At 38.3% G+C, this 23384-nt stretch overlaps 1 protein-coding gene across 1 annotated transcript in view; it reads right to left on the reverse strand.

Moving 5' to 3' along the window:
• The window catches only part of PPP1R1C (protein phosphatase 1 regulatory inhibitor subunit 1C), an 84812-nt gene that overhangs the window by 17957 nt on the left and 43471 nt on the right, over nucleotides 1-23384 (reverse strand). The window contains exon 4 of the mRNA XM_081142708.1: nucleotides 22217-22277. Coding sequence (XP_080998834.1) covers nucleotides 22217-22277 — 61 coding nt within the window. The remainder of the gene's footprint in view (nucleotides 1-22216; nucleotides 22278-23384) is intronic.

Raw genomic sequence — 23384 nt, forward strand, 5'->3', positions numbered from 1 at the left:
TGGGTTGACATAATCTAAACAGCTGGGATCCTTTTCAGAGTTGTCTGGCTCCAGCTGGACATGCCTTTGAAAAAAAACCCCAAAAACTCTTGTTCAGAGCTGAGTTTTCACTGTAATCACAGAATTTAGTTTACAAAACTAAGACATAAATGATGTTTTTGGATGGGACTGGTTTGACCTGGTTGTCTAGATAGAAGAAAGCCCAACTGTTTATTCTTTTCTTTAGCATTTAAAATTGTCTCATTTTATTAAAAAGGTCTAGAGATCTAGTTCCTACTGGTATTTTGCTAAAATAGTGTAAATTAATTTAAATAAGAAATGCTGTATGCACCAAGGAATACTTGTGATTCATTTAAATATAGCATGTTTATAGCATGCTTGCTAGTAGTGACTCTATTAGTAAATTGGTTTTAGTCTTGATTACATTGAACCAAACATGTAGAGCTAAGAAAAGAACATATTACTAAGGAGTAGAGACAAAAAAAATAATGAATGTAGTTGAAATATCCACACAAGTTTTCAGGGCAAGAGTAATAGAGCGATAAGAAAACAGTCTCAGCCAAGTTATGGGAAATCATATATATTCCTAGGTGAGTGCCTCTCTCAGTGTCCCCATCACCTTGGCTGTTACCCATGAACTTTATGACCAAGCAGGTAGATAAATACTACTTACGGGGCTGCTATGATGAAAATCAACAACCATCTTCCAAATGTCTATAGTCCTTTCATATCTATAGTCCTTTCTCACTTTTTTGGTAAATTCTTAACTTTTCATTTATGTCTTAGACATATTTTGCAAATATATTTCATATGTATTCACATTGTCTTCTGGGTTATTTTATTTATTACATTTTTTAATTCTATGATCCTTCTGAGTTTATTTTTTATGTTTTTATCAACACACTTTCATTTGGTCAAAACACTAAAATATACTGGAGGGCAAAGTAGACCAATTATATATGTTATGTGATCAGCTTTTTTTCTGTCCCTTTTCTATTTAAAAACAATTTCCCTTGTGGCATGTTGCAGTGTAGTGTATTCTTTGAAGAAATACCAAATATTTGAACTTCAACAAGTGTAACCGAGGTCAAATCTGTGAGAGAGTCAGAGCATATAGTTGCCTTGGGCTGCAAAAGCATTCCATGCAGCAAATTCCTTAGGAATTGTTTTTAGTGTGAGAAGCTAAAGCAATAAAATACAAGACATTTCCCATTTTATCTAAAGTGAATTGGACCAGAATTTAATCATCTCTTAGAAACATTACGTTTGGTATCCACATTCATGTTTACATTCCTTTGGGGGCTAGAGGGTAAAGCTACATAAATTATTCAAGGACATTTTGGAAAACAATTTTTTTGTATCTACCCAATTCCTGCAATTAAGGACAAATATTCAGAATATTTTACTTTTATTGGATAGAAGTACGTGTGTTTATGTGCATGAGGAGAGTACATATGAGAAGACTTACAAAATAAAATTGATAAGAAAAATTAATTTTTATCTTTAACCTGGTTATTCAACTCTGTCAATTAGAAGACCCAAGCCAAAAACCTATAAACCACTGGAAATATTAAATTTAATTTTTTTATTAAAAATTTTTAAAAGATGTCGATTTCAGAGAGAGCAAGGGAGAGGGAGAGAGAGATAGGAAGACAGAAACAGAAACATCAATGATGAGAGAGTCACTGACCGGCTGCCTCCTGCACTCCACCTGCTGGGGATCGAGCCTGAAACCTGGGCATGTGCCCTGACCGAGAACTGAACCCCAATCTCCTGGATCATAGGTCGGTACTCAGCCACTGAGCCATTCCAGCTGTTGATTTTTCCTAGACTTTAGCAACTTGAGAAACTAATGGGATCTTAAAATCAGTAATATGTCCTTCAAATTTCTTTGACTCCTGACCCACCTAAGTCTTCTTTACAAATCCACTCTGCCTTGGTCCTGTCCTGAGGTGCTCAGGACTTTCCAGGGTGTAAGGATGTAATTTTGTCCACACCTAAGTGTATTTCAGTTGGACTGTATTGATTCTGTCCTACCCTGTACCTTGGTCTCCCACTGGGTGTCACCAGACTCCACTCAGTGGAGCAGTTTCCCATCAGGTACATCTTTGCCTCATAAAGTGTTGTCAACTAAGGTCCTCCTGACACCAGGCAGAGGATCATCTGGGGCAAGGTAAGAAAGAAAGTCCTTTCTCCCTTCATGTTGCAGCTGATTAGAGCCCCGCCCCCACACACACAGTAATATTGCTTAGACGTCAATGTCCAATAGTGCCTTTACTGAAACAACTCTTTCAGTCTCTTAGTTTCTCTGTTATTTACCTTAGTCTCTCATATTATTTCTAATGAGTCAACATATATTAAATACTTATATTCTTCTAGGGCTCAGACCCAAGGCCAATAAAGAGAGCAGGAAACAAGTGTGAGTGACAGGATGGACCCTGTGCTCAGAATCAGTCCCTCAATGACTAAGGCTTTCTTACTAGGTCAAGCAGCAACTCAGGGAGCCTGGTCCCTGTGTCCTTCAGAGTAACTTTACAACTGTGTTTTCTATGCCAAACACATACAAATATTCTTTAGAGACAATGAGTCATGATTTTGTCAGACATAATCTGGATCATTCTTTAAAACCTAGTGAGACCTTTGCTACACAATAGTTTCATAACATACTCCCTCTGATCACCTCTCTAAGTGCTATCACTTTAAAAGCACATGACTGCCAGTATCACAGGCATGCATTCATCTGTTGCTTTATGAGTGTATCTCTGTCCTTCGTGTGGGTGCAGTGAGGATTCCTAACCAGCTCACGAGCTTCTTATGAGCAAAAAATGTCAGTGGTAGCTAAAGGGCAATATATAACCCTGAGCAAATCTCAGTATGTTCCTATCTGCTTTGTCAAAGTGATAGCTCTAAAAAAAATGGGGGGGGGGGGATTTTTAAAAGGATGTGTGTGTATGTAGTTCGAATACTTTTGGTATTTATTTTCCTTTAACTACAAAGTTTATACACATGAGGCTTTTCTCCTAGACATTTATGACAATATGTGAGATATTGGTAACATGCAGAATAAAATATGCAGTTATGGCAAGATCAGCATGGTCTTACATAGGATATAAGGTGTATGCGTAGAGTTGTCTGAGTGGCTTTTCAACCACACACTTTAGACCCAGTTAATGTAATTGCTGTTAAGTACAGTTGTTATTGATGGCATAATATTTTTAAAAGAAGCCATCTATATTGCTTTTAAAATAAGCCGTATGAAAGCTCACCTTTACTTTAACCCTGCTAATTGTATCTCAGAATTCAGGCTCTCGCATTCACTTTAGTGAGCGATCGCTTTCACCTGACCCAGCGTTCTTCAGCATCTCAACTTTCCGTAGGTGTTGAATGCATGTGGATTATTCTAGCATTAGAACTATAAGGATTTCAAGAGTTTCTATCACAATGCTCAAATGTTTTCTGTCCAGATACCTCGTATAACCTCTGCACCGTAATGGATTGCACCCATTGATATTCACATAGAATCTGAGACCAGAAAAAATCATATAACACTGATAACCACCATTTATTGAGTGTTTACTATGTGCTATTTAGTTCATCTTACCACCCCCCCCCTTATAGATAAGGACACCAGAGGACACTAGGCTCAGAAAGAGCACACCTCTTGCCTAGGGAGTTGTCCAACAGCAGCTGATGACTCAGAAGCCAAATTCTTCCTAACAGTTGCACACACTGCACCCAAAACACACTGCCCTGTGAAAATGCAGCAGTGTTTGCAAATACACTATCAATGAAATGAGCCACCAAGTGAAGCAGCAAACAAATAGGTGCAAGAATTTTAGAGAATGAATGTCTACATGATTCTAAAATTACATCTAATAGCTACTGTGTATTGCCATGTATTAGGGACATAATACTATTCTGAAGCATTTTACACAGTTTCCTCATTATTGAGTTTTTATGACAACCTTATAGGTAAGTATGACCTCAATTTACAGATAATAAAACGTCATCTACAGGATTAGAGAACTGAAATAACTTTCTCAAGGTCACATTTTACTGATAAGGAAACTGACGCCAGAGCTGTAAAATGTCTGGGCAAAATCCATTCCAGATCTCCACGCCTTTATTTACCTTTTACAGATTAGAAGCATAGCAAATATTTTCCTTTTCTCCCTTGAAGGTTCTCTCTTCTCTACAATAGAGTCAGTTTACGAGGAGAGCTACTAAATAAGGCCATCTTATTGTAGTATATTATACTCCATATTTTTCATTAAATAATTAAAAAAACCTTTCTCTGAAATAAAGGAAATGTAGTTATTTTCCTGCTCTATGAAATGTGTGTGTGTGTGTTTACTGTGATTTACGGTGTGACCTCTCTTATGCTATTTCTCATGTGCGTGAATGTTAAAGAAGGCCTGACCTGGAAAAGGAGAAGTGAGAATATAACATGTGAATTGCTTTCAAGGTACACTCGAGACCAAGTGGCTGATTAGATAAGACAAGAAAGAAGGAGGAGATGGAAATGTTAAGACTTTAAATCTTGGGAAATGAGAATTGGGCAAATGGGTTAGTAATACCACATAAAAACTGGGGAACCCAGTGGTTCTCTCCGGGAGTGAAAATGTAGGCAATTTTAAGTGGCTTGAATTTAAAGAACAGTGGGCGGTTGGGGGAAGCTGTCTAGTGGATACTCACAACGGGGCACCTATAACTTTGGTGAAACTGCCTGAACTGTATAAAATTTTAGAAGTCATCTAAACTAAAACATCTGTGACAGGCATTGTTCTGTGCTTCGATTCCAGTGACTTATGAAATCCTCAAAACTACCCTGTGAGGTATGCAGTGGGTTGAACGGTGAACCCCTAAAATTCATGTCCACGTGGAACCTTAGACTGTGACCTTATGTTACGAAAAAATAGGGTCTTTGCAGGTGCAATTAATATGAGCTCAACTGGGTTAGGCATCCAGTATCCTCATTCCAATGATCGGTGCCCTCACCAGAAGACAGAACACACGGAGGCACGGCGGGCAAGCCACGGGAAGGGGGAGGCAGATTAGACGTACGCTGCCCCGTGCCCAGGAGGCCCCGGGCCACCAGACCCGGGAGGAGCAGGAAGGCTTTCCCCAGAGCTTTCGATGAGAGCAACGCTCTTCCGGTAACTTGATTTCAGACGTCTGGCCTTCCAAACTGGGAGAAAATAAATTTGTCATTTTAAGGCACCCAGTTGGTGGTAATTTGTTCAGGCAGCCCCAGGAGGCTGATACAAAGTGCGCACTTCTATAGCGTCGTTTTGTAAGTGAAGAAAGTGAGACAGATGTGGTATGCCATGTACTCTCTCAAGGTCAGTCAGCTAAGAGAGTTAGGATTCAAACCCAGGTTTTCTGGCTTCAGATGTTTGCACTTAACCACTACTCTACTGTCTCTATTATTTTTTTATTACCTGATAATAAAGAGTGACCTAGACTGTGTACATAGCACTAGAGACAGCACAGCATTCTCTGGAGCAAACTGTTGCTCAGAATATATAAACATTAGGCTCAAACCACTTTTCCTTATCTAGCTATTTGATTATCAAACCATTGTTTACTGTGTTATAAAAATCTAATCTATTAAAATTAACACATTTACTATATGCATAGCAAAAGAGCTATCAATGACATGATAGTCTATAATCTGTAACAACATCTACAACTCGCTACCTAAATCCTTCTCATGAGAATATGCTGTTTACCTAGCTTCTTTGTAACCCAATTTAATAGGTTTCTGGGATATGCAACTCCGTAGGATCAGCTATATATCTGATCTTGTCTCCATATCAAAAAATAAATATGACTGGATTGTAGACTGTATAAAAATGGTGAAGTCAAATCATAGTAATTTCTCTCAATAAAAACTATATGTTTAATATGACGGAACATGTGTTATCCTTTCTGAATTTTGAGAAGGAAATTATCTCTCTTTGATACTCTGGCTCATTCGGTTGATTGGAGCAGAAACCCAGATTTCTCTGGAATAGTGTTAACCACGATTAATATGCAACTGCCACAGGCCAGCATTATACATACATTACTTTAACCTTCACGACGACTCTGAGAATTTTATCTCTGAATTATAAACATGAATAAGAAAGAGAGGAAAGGATACATAACTTGAGGGTTACACAGCCTTTGTCACAGTTGGAATTCAAGGCCATGTTTCTGCGACTCCTGTCCTCTCTTTTCCAGCTCCTTTGGCTATCCCCAGAGAAAATGGTCACTAATGCCATAAAGATGAGATGCACAGGATTTTAATTGCTCGGTTTGGAAAAGACATTCATGTCTTCACAGCTTTCATTTGCCACCCCTGTAGATGGAATAAAGGTAACCTGATGCCCCTATGAATGACCCCCTGCCTTATGTTGCTCATGGACTCACGATGCTTATTTAGGTTGAAGTCGTTCAAAAAATTACCTGCTCATTGTTTTAGAGCCTGCTTTTTATTGTAAAAAGTTAGACGATGCAGGTATACATAATGATAAAATGATTGGAGACGATGACTGAGGTGGCTCACAACTTAAGAAACATTAAAATGAGAAGCTTCTCTGTTGCTTATGTCCTTAGTTTACCCTCATTGCATATCTAAAATGACACCTTTTTCTCCTGAGACCCTAGTTCATAAGCATTATTTCTACTTGCACTTCTTTAACTTTGTGAACCAGCAGAGGGAGCTATACAGTCACAAGCAATTTGCTTTTTTAGAAATGATGTAATAAGCACTGAATGTGCAGCTTTTTTTTCTGGTTTCACTGCCAACTAAGAAAATACAACATCCCTACCCCCTTGCCCATAAAGTGTTTATTTAAAGGATCAAAACCTTCCTGGGGGATCTACTGGCCAATTACCAGGGGTGGAAGGGAACATGTTTGCACAGCACACAGTGGAGTGGCTCCATGGGCTCTGCTCTGGTCTCTTGACTAATTCTATAATTATGTGAAAAAGCATATTCATCTCAGAGGCTGGAAGAAGTTAAAATGTGCCTCTGGGAAACAAGGGATGCTGATATATATGCAAAAAATCAAAAGGTTGGGCTTTCAAGTAAAACATGGGACCTGTGGAGATTCAACAATTAGTAAGATGAAAGAAAACTTTGGTGTTGACAACAAGACCCTGTGATATTTACTTTTGGAATATTTTTATTGCTAATTGTAACAAATTGATAGGTTAATTAAATCAATTTGCATTAAAGTGAGGACTATGTTTCTCTGATTTATCTTGGTTCAGCTCTTAGAAAAAAATCATTTTCCTGTGACATTTCAAGTTATTCCAAAACAAATATCTTACAATATCTTACAATATTTAAGTTATATTTGAGGTTCTTTGAGGTTATAAAGGAGAGTTTTAGTTTTATTTTGTCAAATATGTATTGATGCTTGTACTTCTTTTTAAATTTGAAAACTAAATTTTTTGGAACTTTTCATTACTTCTAGAATGCATCTGTACACCCAAGTGATCACAGAAGATTAATTAAATAATAATTAAATGACACTTTGCCTACCATCTTCCAAGAAAGCCCAAAGTAAAATTAATTCTATTATTGTTTTTCACAATGTTTAGGATGAGTAAGATTGGTACAAAGGAGTATGTAGAGATCAACATTGTCAAATATGCTAAGACTCTTTGGCAAACAAACCTCTCTCCCATATTTCATGTTAAGATTTACAGGTGTGTTATTTAAAATCCAATTGAATTACTTAATAGTAGAAAAAAAAGGTAACATTGAAGAAAATAACCTAAGCAAGATACTACAGGTACACATAATTGGAAACGATCAACAGAAAAATATTTTGGAGAAAATTATTGCATATATACTAATTAATTTATCATTTAGAGGAGAAATTATGTGAAGGAGGAATGGTAGGGATAGAAGATTTGGTATAGTTCTGATCAACTTTATTAATAATCACCAAGGCTTAAAATAAGAAAGTAGAACGTGTAGGAGATCTCAGACCCAATACTTCTTTCCTCCATTCCCCTGACCTAATTTTTACATATATTTTTACTTCTGAAACATCAAAGGTAAGGACAGGAACCTTTGCTTGTGATTTAAAAAAAGATGAACATATGGAAGGAGAGGACTCCTCTTCCTGCTCTGTTCTAGAAGTTCAAAACCCTTGATTTATAGTTACCTATAGAGACTAAGAACTGTCTCAAAAGACCCAGAATAATTCCCACAGTAGTAGAATAAAGCTTTGAGGGTAACATCAAAATAATAAATAGTGGAATTAAAATTAAAACCTAAAAATAAAATAGCACACATTACATATACATACTTAAAAGTAAAAGACGTTTTTATCACTTTTCAAAACTTCTTTTTGCCATACAAAAATCTGTATTGACACTTATTGTTACACAAGATAAACATGATTATCCAGTGGTGATTTTCAATACACAAAATATATTTATTTTTCACTGAACTGCTACTGTGTTAAGAAACAAAACTAATAATATGGAGATCATCAAATAAATGCATCAAACTTGAACTAGAATGCTTAGACTTCACAATTTCACATGAAATGGACAGCAAATCTTACACAGGGTCCACAGTCAACAAGATTTTAAAATTCAGTGAAATATTTCTGTAAGTATCATAGTGTGAAAGAATGACTTATTATGCTAATTACTCATTGATTTCAATATGGCTATCTATGATAATGAATCTCTGTGACATTGGTAATTTGGCTCAAATTTCACTCCACTCTAGAAGGAAAAATAAAAACAACCTCTGTTGTTTCAAGGGGATCCTTTCAACTTTCCAGATGAAATGCTTTGTAGGGAATGGAAGAAATCTTGAAAGTTAGTCTTTACCTTTTTGTTTCTGAGAAAGATTTTAACCAACATTTATGTTGCATTCAAGAGGTAAGATGCTGGCCTAAGCAAAATTGCTAACTAGGTCAAGTTTGTTTTCATAGCCTCCTGATGTCCTCGAATGACTAGAACACCCAGTTAGGAGCTACTGAGCTCAAGACCTCTCCTTAGTTCCTGTCATTTCCCACCCTCGCTGAGCGGCCGCTGTAGATCATAAGAGTGTGCAACAGGCTTTAGAAAAAGAAAGAATGCGCCTGGCTAGTGTGGCTCAGTGGTTGAGCATCAACTCCGGTCAGGGCACAGGCCCGAGGTGCTGACTGGATCCCCAGGAGGGCGCTTGCAGGAGGCAGCCGATCGATGATTCTCATCATGGATGTTTCTCTCTCTCCTCCCTTCCTCGCCCTGAAATCAATAAACCAGATTTTTAAAAAAGCAAAGAAAAAGAAAGAACGAGAAGGCACGAGCATTTGTATTTCCATGTAATGTGCAGTAAGTACCACACTGAGCAGAAACTCTAAAAATAAAAAGTGGGATTTAAAACCTTTCATTGTATACTTTCACTTTCCTGCCTTTTAAAAATACATATTATCATAAAAATAGCACTGTCCAACGTTTTCCTGAGCGACTCCAGGTCACTGTTCTGAGTATCTTTTGTTTAAACAGTGATGTTGCACAAATGTGTAGTTTCTGCCCCTTCCCTCGGGCAGCCGGCCCCCAGGCCCCTCGCAGTCACGTTACTGTTACCTCCACTGCTGGTCCTTTTTGTCATTTGCTTCGGGACTGCCAGGGCCTGGGACAACCAACAGGCTTTAAAGGATTAAATATTTAATAACAGACTGAGTAACCGCCTCAGATTCAGAAGAGGCAAGATGACAGCATTTCTAACGCTCACACTCCTTTATCAATCTTAGTGCAGCCCTATTTAAAGCCGAGATTGTCTCTTGGTTGTTACCGTGATGGAAACGTGGGAAACCCTTGCCCTGAGATGGCTTGTTGGAAGACAATCGGGTAATTTTACGTTTCATTTTGATAATAACATTTTAGAAAGTTGGCCAAGTGTGCAGTGAATAAAATTTCTGTTAAAAAAAACAAACTAAAAAGATAGCTTAAGTCCACCTATGAGGGTCAAGGAAAGCACAGACGGCTCCCATTGGTAATCACAGCAAGAAGAAAAGATGTAGAATACAGACGTAGATACGGTGCTTATCATGTGGTTTTTATCCTTTTAAAAAATATGTTTTTATTGATTTCAGAGAGAGGAAGGGAGAGGGGAAGAGAGAGAGACATCAATGGTGAGACTCATCAGTGGGCTGCCACCTGCAAGCCCCCTACCGGGGATCGAGCCCAAAAACAGGGCATGTGCCCTGCCCGGGAATCAAACTGGGACCTCCTGGTTCAGGGGTTGATACTCAACCACTGAGCCACACCAGCCGGTGTAATTTTTATCTTGGGGGCCTCGTAATTTCTTGAAACAAACCTTTGGACACTCTTACTTCTATTTGGTATTTTGTCTTTTCATGAAGAAAACAAAACAAAAAACAAACATACATACACAAAATTGTAAACCTTCCTCAAATTTGACCTAGGGTGTTTTAGTGCTTGAGAGTTTATTGTTTAAAATAAAGATAGCTCAGAGCTTGACACAGAGTTTGAGTTTAATAAATATTTGTATATTGATTGACAGCAGTGCTGACACCTTTATTATCCCGTAATCAACACTCCGCAGAAAGAGGGCAGCCTGCTCTGGAAACTGAAATGCAGAGTCTCTTGTCATGAGGACCTACTGAGACAGGAATTAATGAAACTGTTCATAAAATTATCTTGAAAATCAGACTTTATTTTGAGGTTCAGACAAGAAGATAAGGTTTTTTAAGGGAAAATGTTTAGAGAAGTTTTATAGACCAACACAAGTTTGTAAAGAGTGTAATCCTATCTTAAATTTGCCCCACTAAAAACCAATTTCTCAGTTTATCTTGACATTTATATAGTATAACACATTTCTAATTGGATTTCCTTTCATTTATTTTGGAAGATAATATGATGAATATTTCACCTTCTCATAAGTCATAAATATTACTTAGAAAGTCCAAATGCATTAAAGGAAGGGAAAAAAGGTTGGCCCTAGCAGTTAGTCATGCTTTTATAAATAAGAGCATTGGAACAGACAGATGAAATGAGGCAAATAAAATATAAGGCAGACTAATCTTTAAAAACTAACTCTGTGAATCAACTTCTTTGTCCCTTCCCCCCTCCCCCATGTTTTCAAAGCATCCAAGAGAACACTGTAACATATCAAGTAATCTTAAAAATTGCCCAGACGTGCTCTGGATAAAATCCTGATGCTGAGCACACGACCCACAGGGCCTTTGACAAGTCCCCAGCATCTGTTCAATGTTCTCTCCTTTGCAGGCTCTACCCCAGCCTCGCCATGTCCCAGGTCCATGTGCCCTTTCAGAGCCTGCACCTCTGCATCTGCTCAACCCTTCGCTTGGAATCCACCCCTCAGGCTTCTCTGAAAATCCTACTCGTCCCTCAACTGACAGATGTTTATTTCTTCTGTGATGTCTTCACTCTCGATGACAAGGAGAGCTAGTGATTTCCATCTCTGCGTTCAAATATCCTTGTCCATGTCTATCGTATAGAACCTATTTTTTACACAACTGTCTTTTCCATTTAACTACATTTTTCCTCTGGACAAAGACTGCATTTTATCTCATCTTAAACTAAAAGAGCCTAATATAATGACCTGGCAGATAGTAAGCATTTTATAAGTATTTGTAGAATGAGTCAGTGAGTGAGCAAATGCATAAGAGAATAAAATGCACACATTAAACCATTAAATTCACAGTTTTAAATCAGAAAGGTTATTCACTCATTGATTCAGCATTTACTAAGAGCCTTTGGCAATACAAATGGAAAATAAATAAGAATACTTCTGGAAGACAAATAAGACATTGGCCCAGTCCCCTAGGAGTTCAGTCTATCTAGAAGGCATTATATATACACACTAGGGAGGAAGCAGAGTTTTCCACCCCAAAATAAGACTTTTGGAATATTGATTATTTTAAGCAACTTATTTTCAAGACATGAAAGACTCAGGAAATAACTTTGGCCTTCCCTCTAAATGCCTAAAAGAAGTTAGATAGAGGACCTGCTCCAAGAAGGGAGATAGCATCATAAGTAATTACAGTTTAATATGAATTCGTGTGTGATAGGGAGGAATCTAGCAAGGCCTTTTTGATCAGAGTCCTCTCTGTGTCCCATTGTTAAGATGGCCAGGAAACATCTGCATGTGAATTGCTCTCCTGCTTTTCGAAGTTCCAAAGCTCAGCCCATGTACCCCCTTCTCCTCAGCTCAAGGTGGCATGTAAGCCTCAACTGCCAGATTTGTTCTATGGTCCCATATTCTTATGGAACCACCATATGTACATATATAACAAATGTAGTTATTTTTCTCCTGTTAATCTGTCTCATGTTCATTTGACTAAGTTAGATCAGCCAGAAGAATTTAGAAAGGTAGAAGGAAAACCATTTATCTCCCCTACAACACAAATAGGAATGTATAATACATTTGGAGCCTCAAAGTAGCCCAGCTCAAAGGATTCAGAATTAGGATGGACAAAGAAAGGACTCCTATGTAAACAAAGCTGTAGGACAAATGTGCAGTCTAGAAAACAAGTGCTGTTTTCAACTACATACAATTCAGCATTAGCACATCTTGAAATAAAAGGAGGCTGTGGCAGGAGGCGAGGCTGGACAGATATGAGGGGGGCTGGTTGTAAACAGTCCTGCACATTATTTCCAGGGTCTTATTCTAAAGGAATTGGTGCACATTTGGAGGGTTGCAAAACAGAAAGACACAGGGTCAGATTTTGTGGTCAGCTGTCAGGGTAGCGGGAAGGTTGATTGGAGAGAGAAGATGAAAGGCAAACTTGGTTTGAGCACAAAATTGTTATTACATTTGGATCTATAATCAATTTAATATACAAAAATCATTAAAAACAAGGTACTAAGCATTTTGTAGAAACTTTGGTATAATATATCTTGTAAAATCTTTCCATTAAGTTATAAGGTTGAAGGATCTCTGAATTTTAAAGAGCAAACAGCATAAAAGGGTAAATAGAAAAAAATGAGGCCTATTGCTATTCCAATAGAAAAGCAAAGAAAGGCTCATGTGAGAATTTAGCCTTGTAAAGGACAGTGACATTTAACATGGGAGCTCTGCTTTTCTGTGAGCCTCAATGTCCTCTAAAATAAAACACCCTAATTAACTTTAGATGGTTTTTCTGCAAAAAAAAAAAAAAAATTACACAAAACACATTGCATATGTTGAAGGACTACACAAGTATAAGGTGTTATAAACATCACTTTTTCTAATCCCCGATTTAAGTAAAGCAAACAGCCAACCTCCAAAAGGCTGCAAATCTATTACTAATTCTACATCTATAAAGGGGCAATACAAATCTCATTCCAGAAATCATCAGGGAACACTGCATTAAAGGTAGGAAGTCAAGCCCATAAAGACAACATCTGCCTATTCTGCTATTAGGCATTGTTTTTTTCTTCCTGGAACTCCATTAGCATTAAAAGAGTGGAGTGTGTACATCTGAGCACGCTAATAGTATAGCATTAACCCTCCTAAGCACTAATGGATATGATGCCCATATATTTCTACAGAGCAAGTGATAGATTTTTCTATTTTTAGTAACTATATACTGATGAAAGCATATATTTTACAATATACTGACTCAAATAGAAATTAAAATTGTAATTTGAAGGCTCCTTGAAGAAATGACTGAGTCTAAGACTGGGACAGGAAATATACAAATGAGCCTTAAGTATCTTTTAGTGCCATAAAGGAAGGATGTGCTAACACAAACAAATAACCCACAATCATGGTTATGTCAAAAGGACACAGCAGTCAATGGAGAAAGCTCCCAGTGACCAAAGCTGGGACAATTTGAGCAACAGAATAAAGTAGTATTGAGTTAAAACTCAAAGTGTAAAATCAATATCCATGAGTCCATACTAATAAAAATAGATGGTTGAATAAATAAGTAAATGGGAGAGGAGAGACAACTCTCCAGTGCAGAATTCCAAACAATTTTGTAGATACATATCTTCCAAGGAGGTGGAGCATAACTCCCCGCTCCTTAACATGAACTACACATGGTGACTTCCTTCCAGAGAGTACAACATGGAAAGGGGGCAAAAAAGAGTAACTTTATTGCAGAGAATCCTGACAGACCCTACCTCAGCCAAGCGATCAAGATCAACACCAACAGTAGTAAGTCATGTTGATGGTATGTGCTCTTCATATCATGCAATGGAAAGGTCCCTTTATATCTACAGTCTTTCTCCCCAAAACCCATAACCTCAGTCTCATCATGAGAAAAACATTAGAAATAGAAGGAAATTCTAGAAAATACCTGCCCAACACTACTCAAAACTGTCAAGTTCATCAAAAATAAGGAAGATGAGAAACTGTCACAACCATGAGGAGCCAAGGAGACATGATGCTAAATGTCATGTGATATCTTGGATAGATTCCTAAAACAGAAAAAGGCAAAAACTAGACAAATACGACTAAACTATGGACTTCAGTGAGTAATAATGTATCGATATCTGTTTATTAATTGTAACAAATGTGCCACACTAATACACGCTATAATCACAGGAGAAACTGGCTGCAGGGAATGTGGGAACTCTCTGTACTATCATCATTATTTTTCTCTAAATCTAAAACTGTTCTAAAATATCAAGTTTATTTTTAAAAGGTAGAATTTGAGCTGTTTTAAAAGTAATATTATGAACAGCAAAGACAAAGCTGTGAACCCAGAACTTTTTAAATGTAATCAACCGCACAAGGATTTCCAAACGCTTCGGAAAGTGATGTCTACATAGTCCATTAGTGGGACCTGTTTAGACTTTGCGTGGCAGCAAAGGTCTTCAAGATGATTCATGCAGGATTTAACTGTCTACATTAGGGTGTCATCTTAAGTGCTTTGCAAGCTATTATGAGCAGGAGGATTGAGAATGCTGAGCGGCGTACTCCACTTTTCCATGACTTGGTTTATTGTACTCTGCAGACACACGTGTAAACATGACTGCTCCCTCTGTGATCTGAAAGTGGCCTCACCCCCTGCACCCAGGGCCAGTGTGTCTCCTCACATCCCCCAATAACTCTGTCAAATCCTTATTCAAGGATTTACGGTGAGCTCCACCTGTCTGCTGTGTGTTGCTTCTTCTGGAAGGGTCCCCAGAGGGAGGGACTCCACTCCCCATCTCTGCAGCCACACCACTGTAAAGCAGCAGTGACACACACCAGATGCTCCTATGGGGTTTGTGGCAGTGGATTATTACTGCTCACACAACTGAATTTTACCATTTGCATATCTGGGAAAGACCTAAAGACACTGTTTAAACCAAACACAGAAGTCCATCTCTTTGCCTGCTTCTAAATTAGGAAGCAATTTTAAAAGTTGTGTATTATTTATACAGAGTGATGCAAATTTAAAAGATTAATTTTGAAATAGGTAAATCTATAAAGACACACGAATGGAACCACATTAACAAAAGGTGGTCTCCCTTTCAAAATGTAAGTGGCAATCCATGAAATTAAGTTCCTTGTCCCAAATTTCAAATCTGCAACCATTTCATTCATCTCAAGATCCTCTGGACCTTTCAACCTAATGATCCATGAAAACTATAGAAAGCATGAAGCCCACTCCTACTTGCTGGCATTTTCCTCCTGCTTCACTCTCAATGTTGACCTCAGAATAAAAGGACATTTTAGTGGCTTTCAAGACCGTACATTCTCAGATCAGGTCTCCAAACCCTGTCCTCTGCATTCAAAGACAGGAGGAAAGATGAACATAAAACTTACTGGAAGAAGTTAAACAGAAGTGAAGGAAGTGGATCTGGAAACAGAAGTATATTTGGTTTAAAAAAATAAACAAGACTTGTATATATTTAGAATGTTCCTTGTTATCTAGAAATCTGTTAAAACGTGTCTCCGGTTGCATAAATAAGCCCCACCCTACACAGTAAATAAACTGAGCCAGCACAAACAGAAAACCATGACTCAGAAAGGCACATGTGATGGATACCTGGAGAACACCCACAGAGGGACAGACAAGTTTAAAAAAGGAATGCAGCGTGGAGAAGCTAAAATCTTTCCCTGCCTTTGACTTGCAACGTGTGGGGAGTGATGAGAACAGGCTGGCCTATTCCTTTTGAATACCTTTTTGTCACAATTATAAGAGACTTGAAATCAGAAAGTGAAATGGTCACAGTTAGACATAATTATCATCAATCTACTTACACTGCTTAATTACAGGCTGAATTTATGTGCTGTGGTTTCCTGCTCATCCCTCTGGCTAGAAATATTTATTGTATAATCTTCTTTAGCACCCCCAAATTCACCATGAACCATCACTTTGCTCTTAAGCTTTTTTTGAAATATGAGATTTATTTATTTAAATATCAATACCTCTGAGAGGGCTGTTAGTTAGCTGGGAAGGAAGGGACACCAATTCTGAGGGGAGGAGGGGAGCGAAATGAGGCAAAAGCCGGATTTTGTTGAAACGGAAGTGAAAGGAAAAGACGAAATCCATAAATCCACCTGCGACTGGTGCAAATAAAGTGGAGTGAAAGCTGCCAGGGCTGGAAATCTACCTGCTTATGAGGACCAGCCGTCTAACCCTGGCCTCCCAGTCCCCACTGGGGTGAGAGCAAAGCTCAGCCTGTATTTCCTTCTGCTCCTGTCCTTTCGTCCCTCCCTGGTCCCTTCCCCAGGCCCCCTCCTCCCTTCTGCCCGGCTCAGTGGAAGTGGCCGAGGGGTGTGCCAGGCTTCAAATAATTATTCAGATTATTTCCCACATAGTGCATGTCTGTTCTGAGCATTGTCTTCACGCATATTGTTTCATTTTGTCCCTCAGCAATGCTGGGTGGTAGATAGTATCTCCTTTTTACCGATGAGAGAAGAGAGACATGTTAAACCCGCTGCCTTGCTAAAGTAGAACAGTTAATAAGTGGTGGTGCTGAGGTTTGAACCCCGATCACTTGCCCCCAAAGTCCATGTCCTTTTATGTCAGGGCCCATGAAATTATCATGATCAGCAGCCTTCTTGGTTTGAAGGTTATCCTTCGGTTAAGATTACTGGTCACATCCTTGCCACTGTTAACTTCTTATAGGGCCCGTTTGACATTTCTCCCCTCCCTGGGTTATTCCTTCTTTGCATTGATTGCTTTATTATAAAAAGAGGCTAAATAGAGATAAAATATCGAGATCACAACCAACCTTGAAGAAAAAAATGTAGAAGTTACAATGCCACAAGCATTCGAAGAACCACCTCTGGACACCAAACTAGCTCAACTATACGGATAGAGAAGTTATGAAGAATGAGAGAAAGAGAATGTATTTCAGAAGTGCAAGAAAAAAATTTGACTTGCTATGCATTAAGGGTGGTAACATAATACCAAGAGGACCTGCTCTACAAAGCCATTTCTCAGTCAGCTGCTTTGTTTCATGTTCAGATTTTCTTTTAAATCAATAGCACTTGCTCTGCTTTCCTCAATTTGAAGGCAATTGCATTCCAGTAAAACACACATAAACACGAAATGGGGGTGGAAATGAGTCAGTCGTTTCCTGTCCCAAGATTAAAACCTACTTTGCTTTTCTGAAAACATGGTTCAAGCTATCCAACAATAATTGAATCGGCTGTTCTGTAAATTACAGGGCTGACCACCACATAAACACCAGAGAAGTGCACAGGGGTATTCAGCAGTCAGCTATAATTTTTCTGATAATCTTCAGAACTTTCTACTTATATAATTATAAAGCACTATAATGAAAAAGTGAGTGATGGAGAAGTGAGTCTGTTTTCTATGCAAACTCCAACTTCTGTCATGTCATACATAATATGCATTATAAATTTATGACTCGTCTGTATAGATGAAAAATGTGGTCAGCACAAGATATCTGAAATACAACAATGTACCTAACAAGGGTGTTCACACTATCCTCTGGTTTTAAGGGATGGAATCCTATATAATAGGTCTATTTGATAACTGGTTATATTGTGGCATTTGGGGGGATCCTGGTCAATTAGAGGGCCCTCTCTTAGCTCTTTTCTATTTGTTACGTTTATTACATATGTGGATAAAAATACCAAAGATAAGTTACCTTATCCATGGATGACACATAATTGAGATAATAAAAAATAGAATGGTGATAGAATCACGATGTGAAATATGGCATGTTCGCATGACAGCCTCACTCTAACAAGAGGAAAGAATTGCTTTTTGGTTAAAACAAGGACATCATTTTTTTTTTTTTTTTTTATCCTCACCAGAGGAGATATATATATACATTTTCCATTGATTTTCAGAGAGTATGGAAGGGAGAGACAGACAGACAGACAGAACCATCGATGTGAGAGAGACACATTGATTGGTTGCCTCCTGCATAAGCCCCGACCTGGACCGGGGGGATCAAGCCTGCAACTGAGGTACGTGCCCTTGGCTGGAATCGAACCTGGGACCCTTCAGTCCGCAGGCCGATGCTCTAACCACTGAGTCAAACTGGCCAGGGGGTAAAAATGACATAATTTTTAAAGGGGGAATGCATGGTGAATAATATGGCTGAAAAGCAATACATGTAAAAGGCTTGAAAGTTTTGAATTTATAGTAAGCTCATTGTCACCAATGTCGATGGCTGCCAGAAAAAGCTAATAAGATTTTGGGTTGCATTCATAGAATTAAATTATCTGGGATGAAGGAAGTGACAGGCCTAACTGAAGTCTACACTCTGGTTTGGTCAGACCACACCTTAAATATTCTGTTGATTTTGAATGTTTCACTTCTAGAATGACATAGGCAAAGTGGAGCTTATTAGGAGGTCAAGGATGAATGTGAAAGAACTGGCAAGCATAACTGACTTCTAGATATTTGACCTGGAAAGAAGGAAACTAAGGATGAGCCAAGAACTTGATAAATGCTTGAAATCTTTAGATAGTTGTCATTTTAAAATTTGCCACAAATAGTAACATGATATAGAACAAGAATCCATGAATACAAATTTCTAGGGGACTTAATAGAGAAAAGATCTTTCTGACAGATTAGAAACAAGGTGGTTTTCCTAAGGAAATGATTCACTCACCAACACTAGTGTCGGGTATATTTTAAAAACTTATTCCAAGGTGTATTTGTGAGCATAGCTTATGTCTCAAGCATTATGTTGAGCCCTGCAGATATGTAGAGGACAAGATAGACACTGTCACAGCTGCCGCATAGGTCACTTGTGGTCTAGCTGCAGAGACAGACACTAAATTAAAAAATGGACATTGTGATTATTTGCAGTGAAAAAACTATAGGGAGTTTATAGTTATCAATAGAGAAGTAGAGCTATAGAGAATTTAAAATGGAGGGTTAAAGAAAACTCCTTGCAGGAACTGACCTTTAGAAACAGGGCTCGAAGTATGAGTAAAAGTTAGCCAAATGAAGAATGATGACAAGAAGGGGACAAGAGTGAACATTCTAGGTGAAGGGAGAAATGTGCAGGTTCTTTCCTGAATCAGCAAAGAACTCGGTGCATTCAGCAGCTGGCAAAACATCTGCATAGCTGCAACCTAGTGGGAATGGGGGCCAGTGAGCTTTGAAAACTGCTCTGAAACAGGGATTTTATCTAATGGCAATAGGGAGCTACTGCAGTTTTGACTGGAAAGTGGTATAAGCATTTTTGTATATTAAAAGTTCACTTTGGGTCCTGGCAGGGTGGCACAGTTGTTTGGAGTGTCGCCCCATGCACCAAAAGGTTGCAGGTTTGATTCTGGCCCAGCCATGTCCAGGAGGCAACCAATCAATGTTTCCCTCCCACATCGATGTTTTTCTCTCTCTCCCTTTCTTTTCTCTCTAAAATCAATTTAAAAAAATATCCGCTGGTGAGAATTTAAAAAATGTTCACTTTGGCTACAGCCTAGAAAATGGATGGAGGGCAAAAAGGGAAAGACTAGATGGACAGTAACCAATTCCCTCCTGGCAAAGAGATGATTGCCACTTGAAATATGGTGGTTGCCCTGGAGATAAAAGAAGAGGGAAGGTGAAGAGATACTAACGGGGTGCAATCCACAAGACCTTGGAGAGGGTCACTGGAAACTCCCGGAACTCGGGCGTATACCTAGGCCCATGAAAATTCCACTTCCTGAGAAGGGAACAGTGGAAGACAAATCAATTTGTTGTGGAGACGATCAAAAGGTCAGGCTTTTTTCAGAACTCTTAATCATATCTGTTGCTGCTTTGCTCTCCCAGCAAATGTTTTTACACTCAATAATTGCATGTTCTAGTGCAATGTGAATAATTATATATTTCAGATCAATTGTATTATTGCATTTAACATCCCAATAACATTTCCTTTTTAAATTCACCTTTCTTATGATTGAAGCTTTCCAATGTACTCACAATGCACCATATGTTACCATTGCTTAATTTTGTCTTGAAATATTTATTTCTAGTTCTTAGGGACAGGTAGACTGAATAAAAGATGTGGATTTAGCTTTCTCTTTTCTTTTATCAGGAGCAGGAGACTTACGTAGGTATTTACTAGTTATAAATGAGGATCTACCTAAGTGGCTTGTAATAACACTCTCATAGTCTCTTGAAAGAATTACTGTGCTTTCTCAAGCCTTTAACTCATGACTAAAAATGATTAATATTGAATGACCATCTTGGAGTGCTTGACAGTCATAAGATTATATGTAAAAATGTGCAATATAACTAAATTTCCTAAATGTTAGGATCCCACATTCTTATGATATTTGAGAACTAAATATATTGAAAACCATGAGCCCTTGGGGCCTTGGTTTTAAGATTTCTCTTTAAAAGTAATACTATTATTCTCTGAGGACATGAGAACAGTATTACTTTATTTAGTTAAGTTAACCAAAAATAGAACAGAGGAAATCATTAAATGAGTGAACATATATCTTTCATTGTGGCCTATTCGTGCCAAAACTTATATGTCTTGGAAGTTCAAGATGACTTACAATAGGGAAAGTACCTCCAAAATGATACATTTATCTTCAGAGAGGAATGCCTGATAGTCTCGATAATTACCCTGGCATAAACTACAGTGTTGATGATTGGATTATTTACTGCAGTCTTATGAACAAGCAAACATGGTGTTTTATAGCTGCACAGGAAGGAAGTTAACTAGAAAGTAGCTCTTAATGCATCCATTTATATCCCACCTCCCTGAAAAGGCCCCAAATCTAGAGAGAATACAGTGGAAAATTTCACTCTCAGTTTAGCTGTCTGTCCATGCTCCAGGGGAAGATGCTCAGCTGGCCTCTCCTGCAGCTGAAACCCAGCTGAATGGCTGCATAATGAACCCTCGGGCCGGCGGCCCAAGCACCGGACTGGAACACGAGCTACTGGGTTGGACGCACTCTGCCTCATGTCAGGAACACTTTGGTGTGAGAAATAAAAGAAGCCTTTCTTGGAATTGGTGTTGGTCAAAATTCTGATACATTTAGATCTTCTTTTAGCAGTTCCAATTTTAGGGGGAAATTCCGGGAAAATGCCAGAAGTTGAGTTAGCATTCTTAGTTGTTATTCCAACAGCTGTTCCATGTACAGCTAATAGCTGTGTGATTGGGTTTCTTAGAGCTGCTCCCAACACAAGGCAATGAGGCAACACTTGACATTAAATCTGACCAAAATTCTACTTTGGTTGAGCCAAGAAAAAAATGACACTCATCAGCCAATATTGGCAAGAATAATTAGGGATTCTGCGAACATATCTTCAAGAAAAATATGTGAGGAAGGGTTAAAGAAAAACCTTTGTCATTATTTTAAAAATCTGAATTTCCAGGCATTCTTAGACATCTCTGGTTATTCCTTCTCCAAGCACTTGTTTTACTCTTGATGAAACCAAGTTTTAAATGATAGAGTATCTTACTAAAATTCACATTACTAAGTTGTAGAGCTGAGACTAAATCTAGGTTATTATCTTTTTGGTTTTTGTTTCTTGTTAATCCGCACCCGAGGATGTTTTTTCTATTGATTTTTAGAAAGAGTGGAAGGGAGGGAAGAGAAGATGGAGAGAGAGAGAGAGAGAGAGAGAGAGAGAGAGAGAGAGAGACATCAACTGGTTGACGGAATGCTCCCCAACTGCAGCTGAGGATCAAACCTGCAACCTAGGTACTGCCCTTGAACCCAAGATCCTTGGGTGCTTGGGCTGATGCTTTAACCACTGAGTCACACTGACCAGGGCTAGATCTAGGTTATTTTCAAGCATATGGTCCTTGAGAACAGACAGCCTGCCAGCTATGAACTCATCACTCGCAACAACACAAAACAGTACCTGAACAGTACCTTTCATGGCAGGTGGTGTGAACACGCTCTGCTTCCTTTGCTTAGGGGATGCATTCTGTGACTGTGGACAAAAGAAAAAGTAAAAGTCTTGTATTTGGATAAAAAGACAATGCCATCAGCCCTGTGAGGGACATAAACACTGTGCTACATTTCAAAGAGATTTCTGATTTCCCACTCTGGAAATATAACTCTAATCAATGAGAAATGATAGCCATGTTCACTGATATTACAGTCTTAAAAGATATATGAAACCATAGAGTATATTTTATCATAAAACTCTTCCTCCATTGCAGTTTTAAAATTTCTTTTTATTTTCTCGTCTAGCAATATTATTTTATTTCTAAAAAAAAAGTGACATGAATTCTTTCCATTTGAAAGAAAAGCATAAGTGCCAGGAGAAAATATATTCTGAAAGCTATGTCCACGGGATGATTATCCTGTTCCTAGGACTGTCAAATGGTTCTGGTGGAATAATGAGGCTCTGTGGTCAGTAATACCAATCAATCTATAAACCTCTGGAATTGATAGATTCAATCTAATATCTACATTTACTTTGAATTTAAATGTTAAGGTAATAATTTTTCTAACAAAACTGCTATTTAACACTCTCACCTAAGCACACTGGATCAGGGTTTTTTTCTCTCCAACAACCCTTGAACAATGCAGGGGTTATGGACACTGAGACCCCAACCAGTTGACTTGACTCCCCCAAACTTAACTGTAATCAGCCCTTCACATGAGCAGATTCAACCAACCACTTAAGGAAGAAAAGTGTTTTTGATGCAGGGTAGAGAATCTGGAGTTTGGATGGGGAGTGAGAAGATACTATTTGCAACCTGCAGTTGGTGAATCAGTGTATGAAAAACCCATGGACTGGAAGGGTCAACTGTATTCCCTAAAGGAAAATCCCCACATAAGTGGACTTGCACAGTTCATACCTGTGCTGAGTATGCGTGTTTATATAATATTATTTATTATAATAATATATATGTGGTCTATATTCAAATCAGATTGTGTAAGACTCCTTTTTAATAGTGTGTCAATTTGTATTTCAGAATGTCAAAGATAGGAGTTTTAGTTCTGGAGCAATTATTTTTGCTTTGAAATGCTCAAATATAAATAGTTACAGGATACTTTTAGGGAATTATTCTAGCCTTGTCATGTATAT

Source organism: Miniopterus schreibersii (assembly GCF_964146895.1).
Source record: "Miniopterus schreibersii genome assembly, chromosome: 7".
Lineage (NCBI taxonomy): Eukaryota > Metazoa > Chordata > Mammalia > Chiroptera > Miniopteridae > Miniopterus > Miniopterus schreibersii.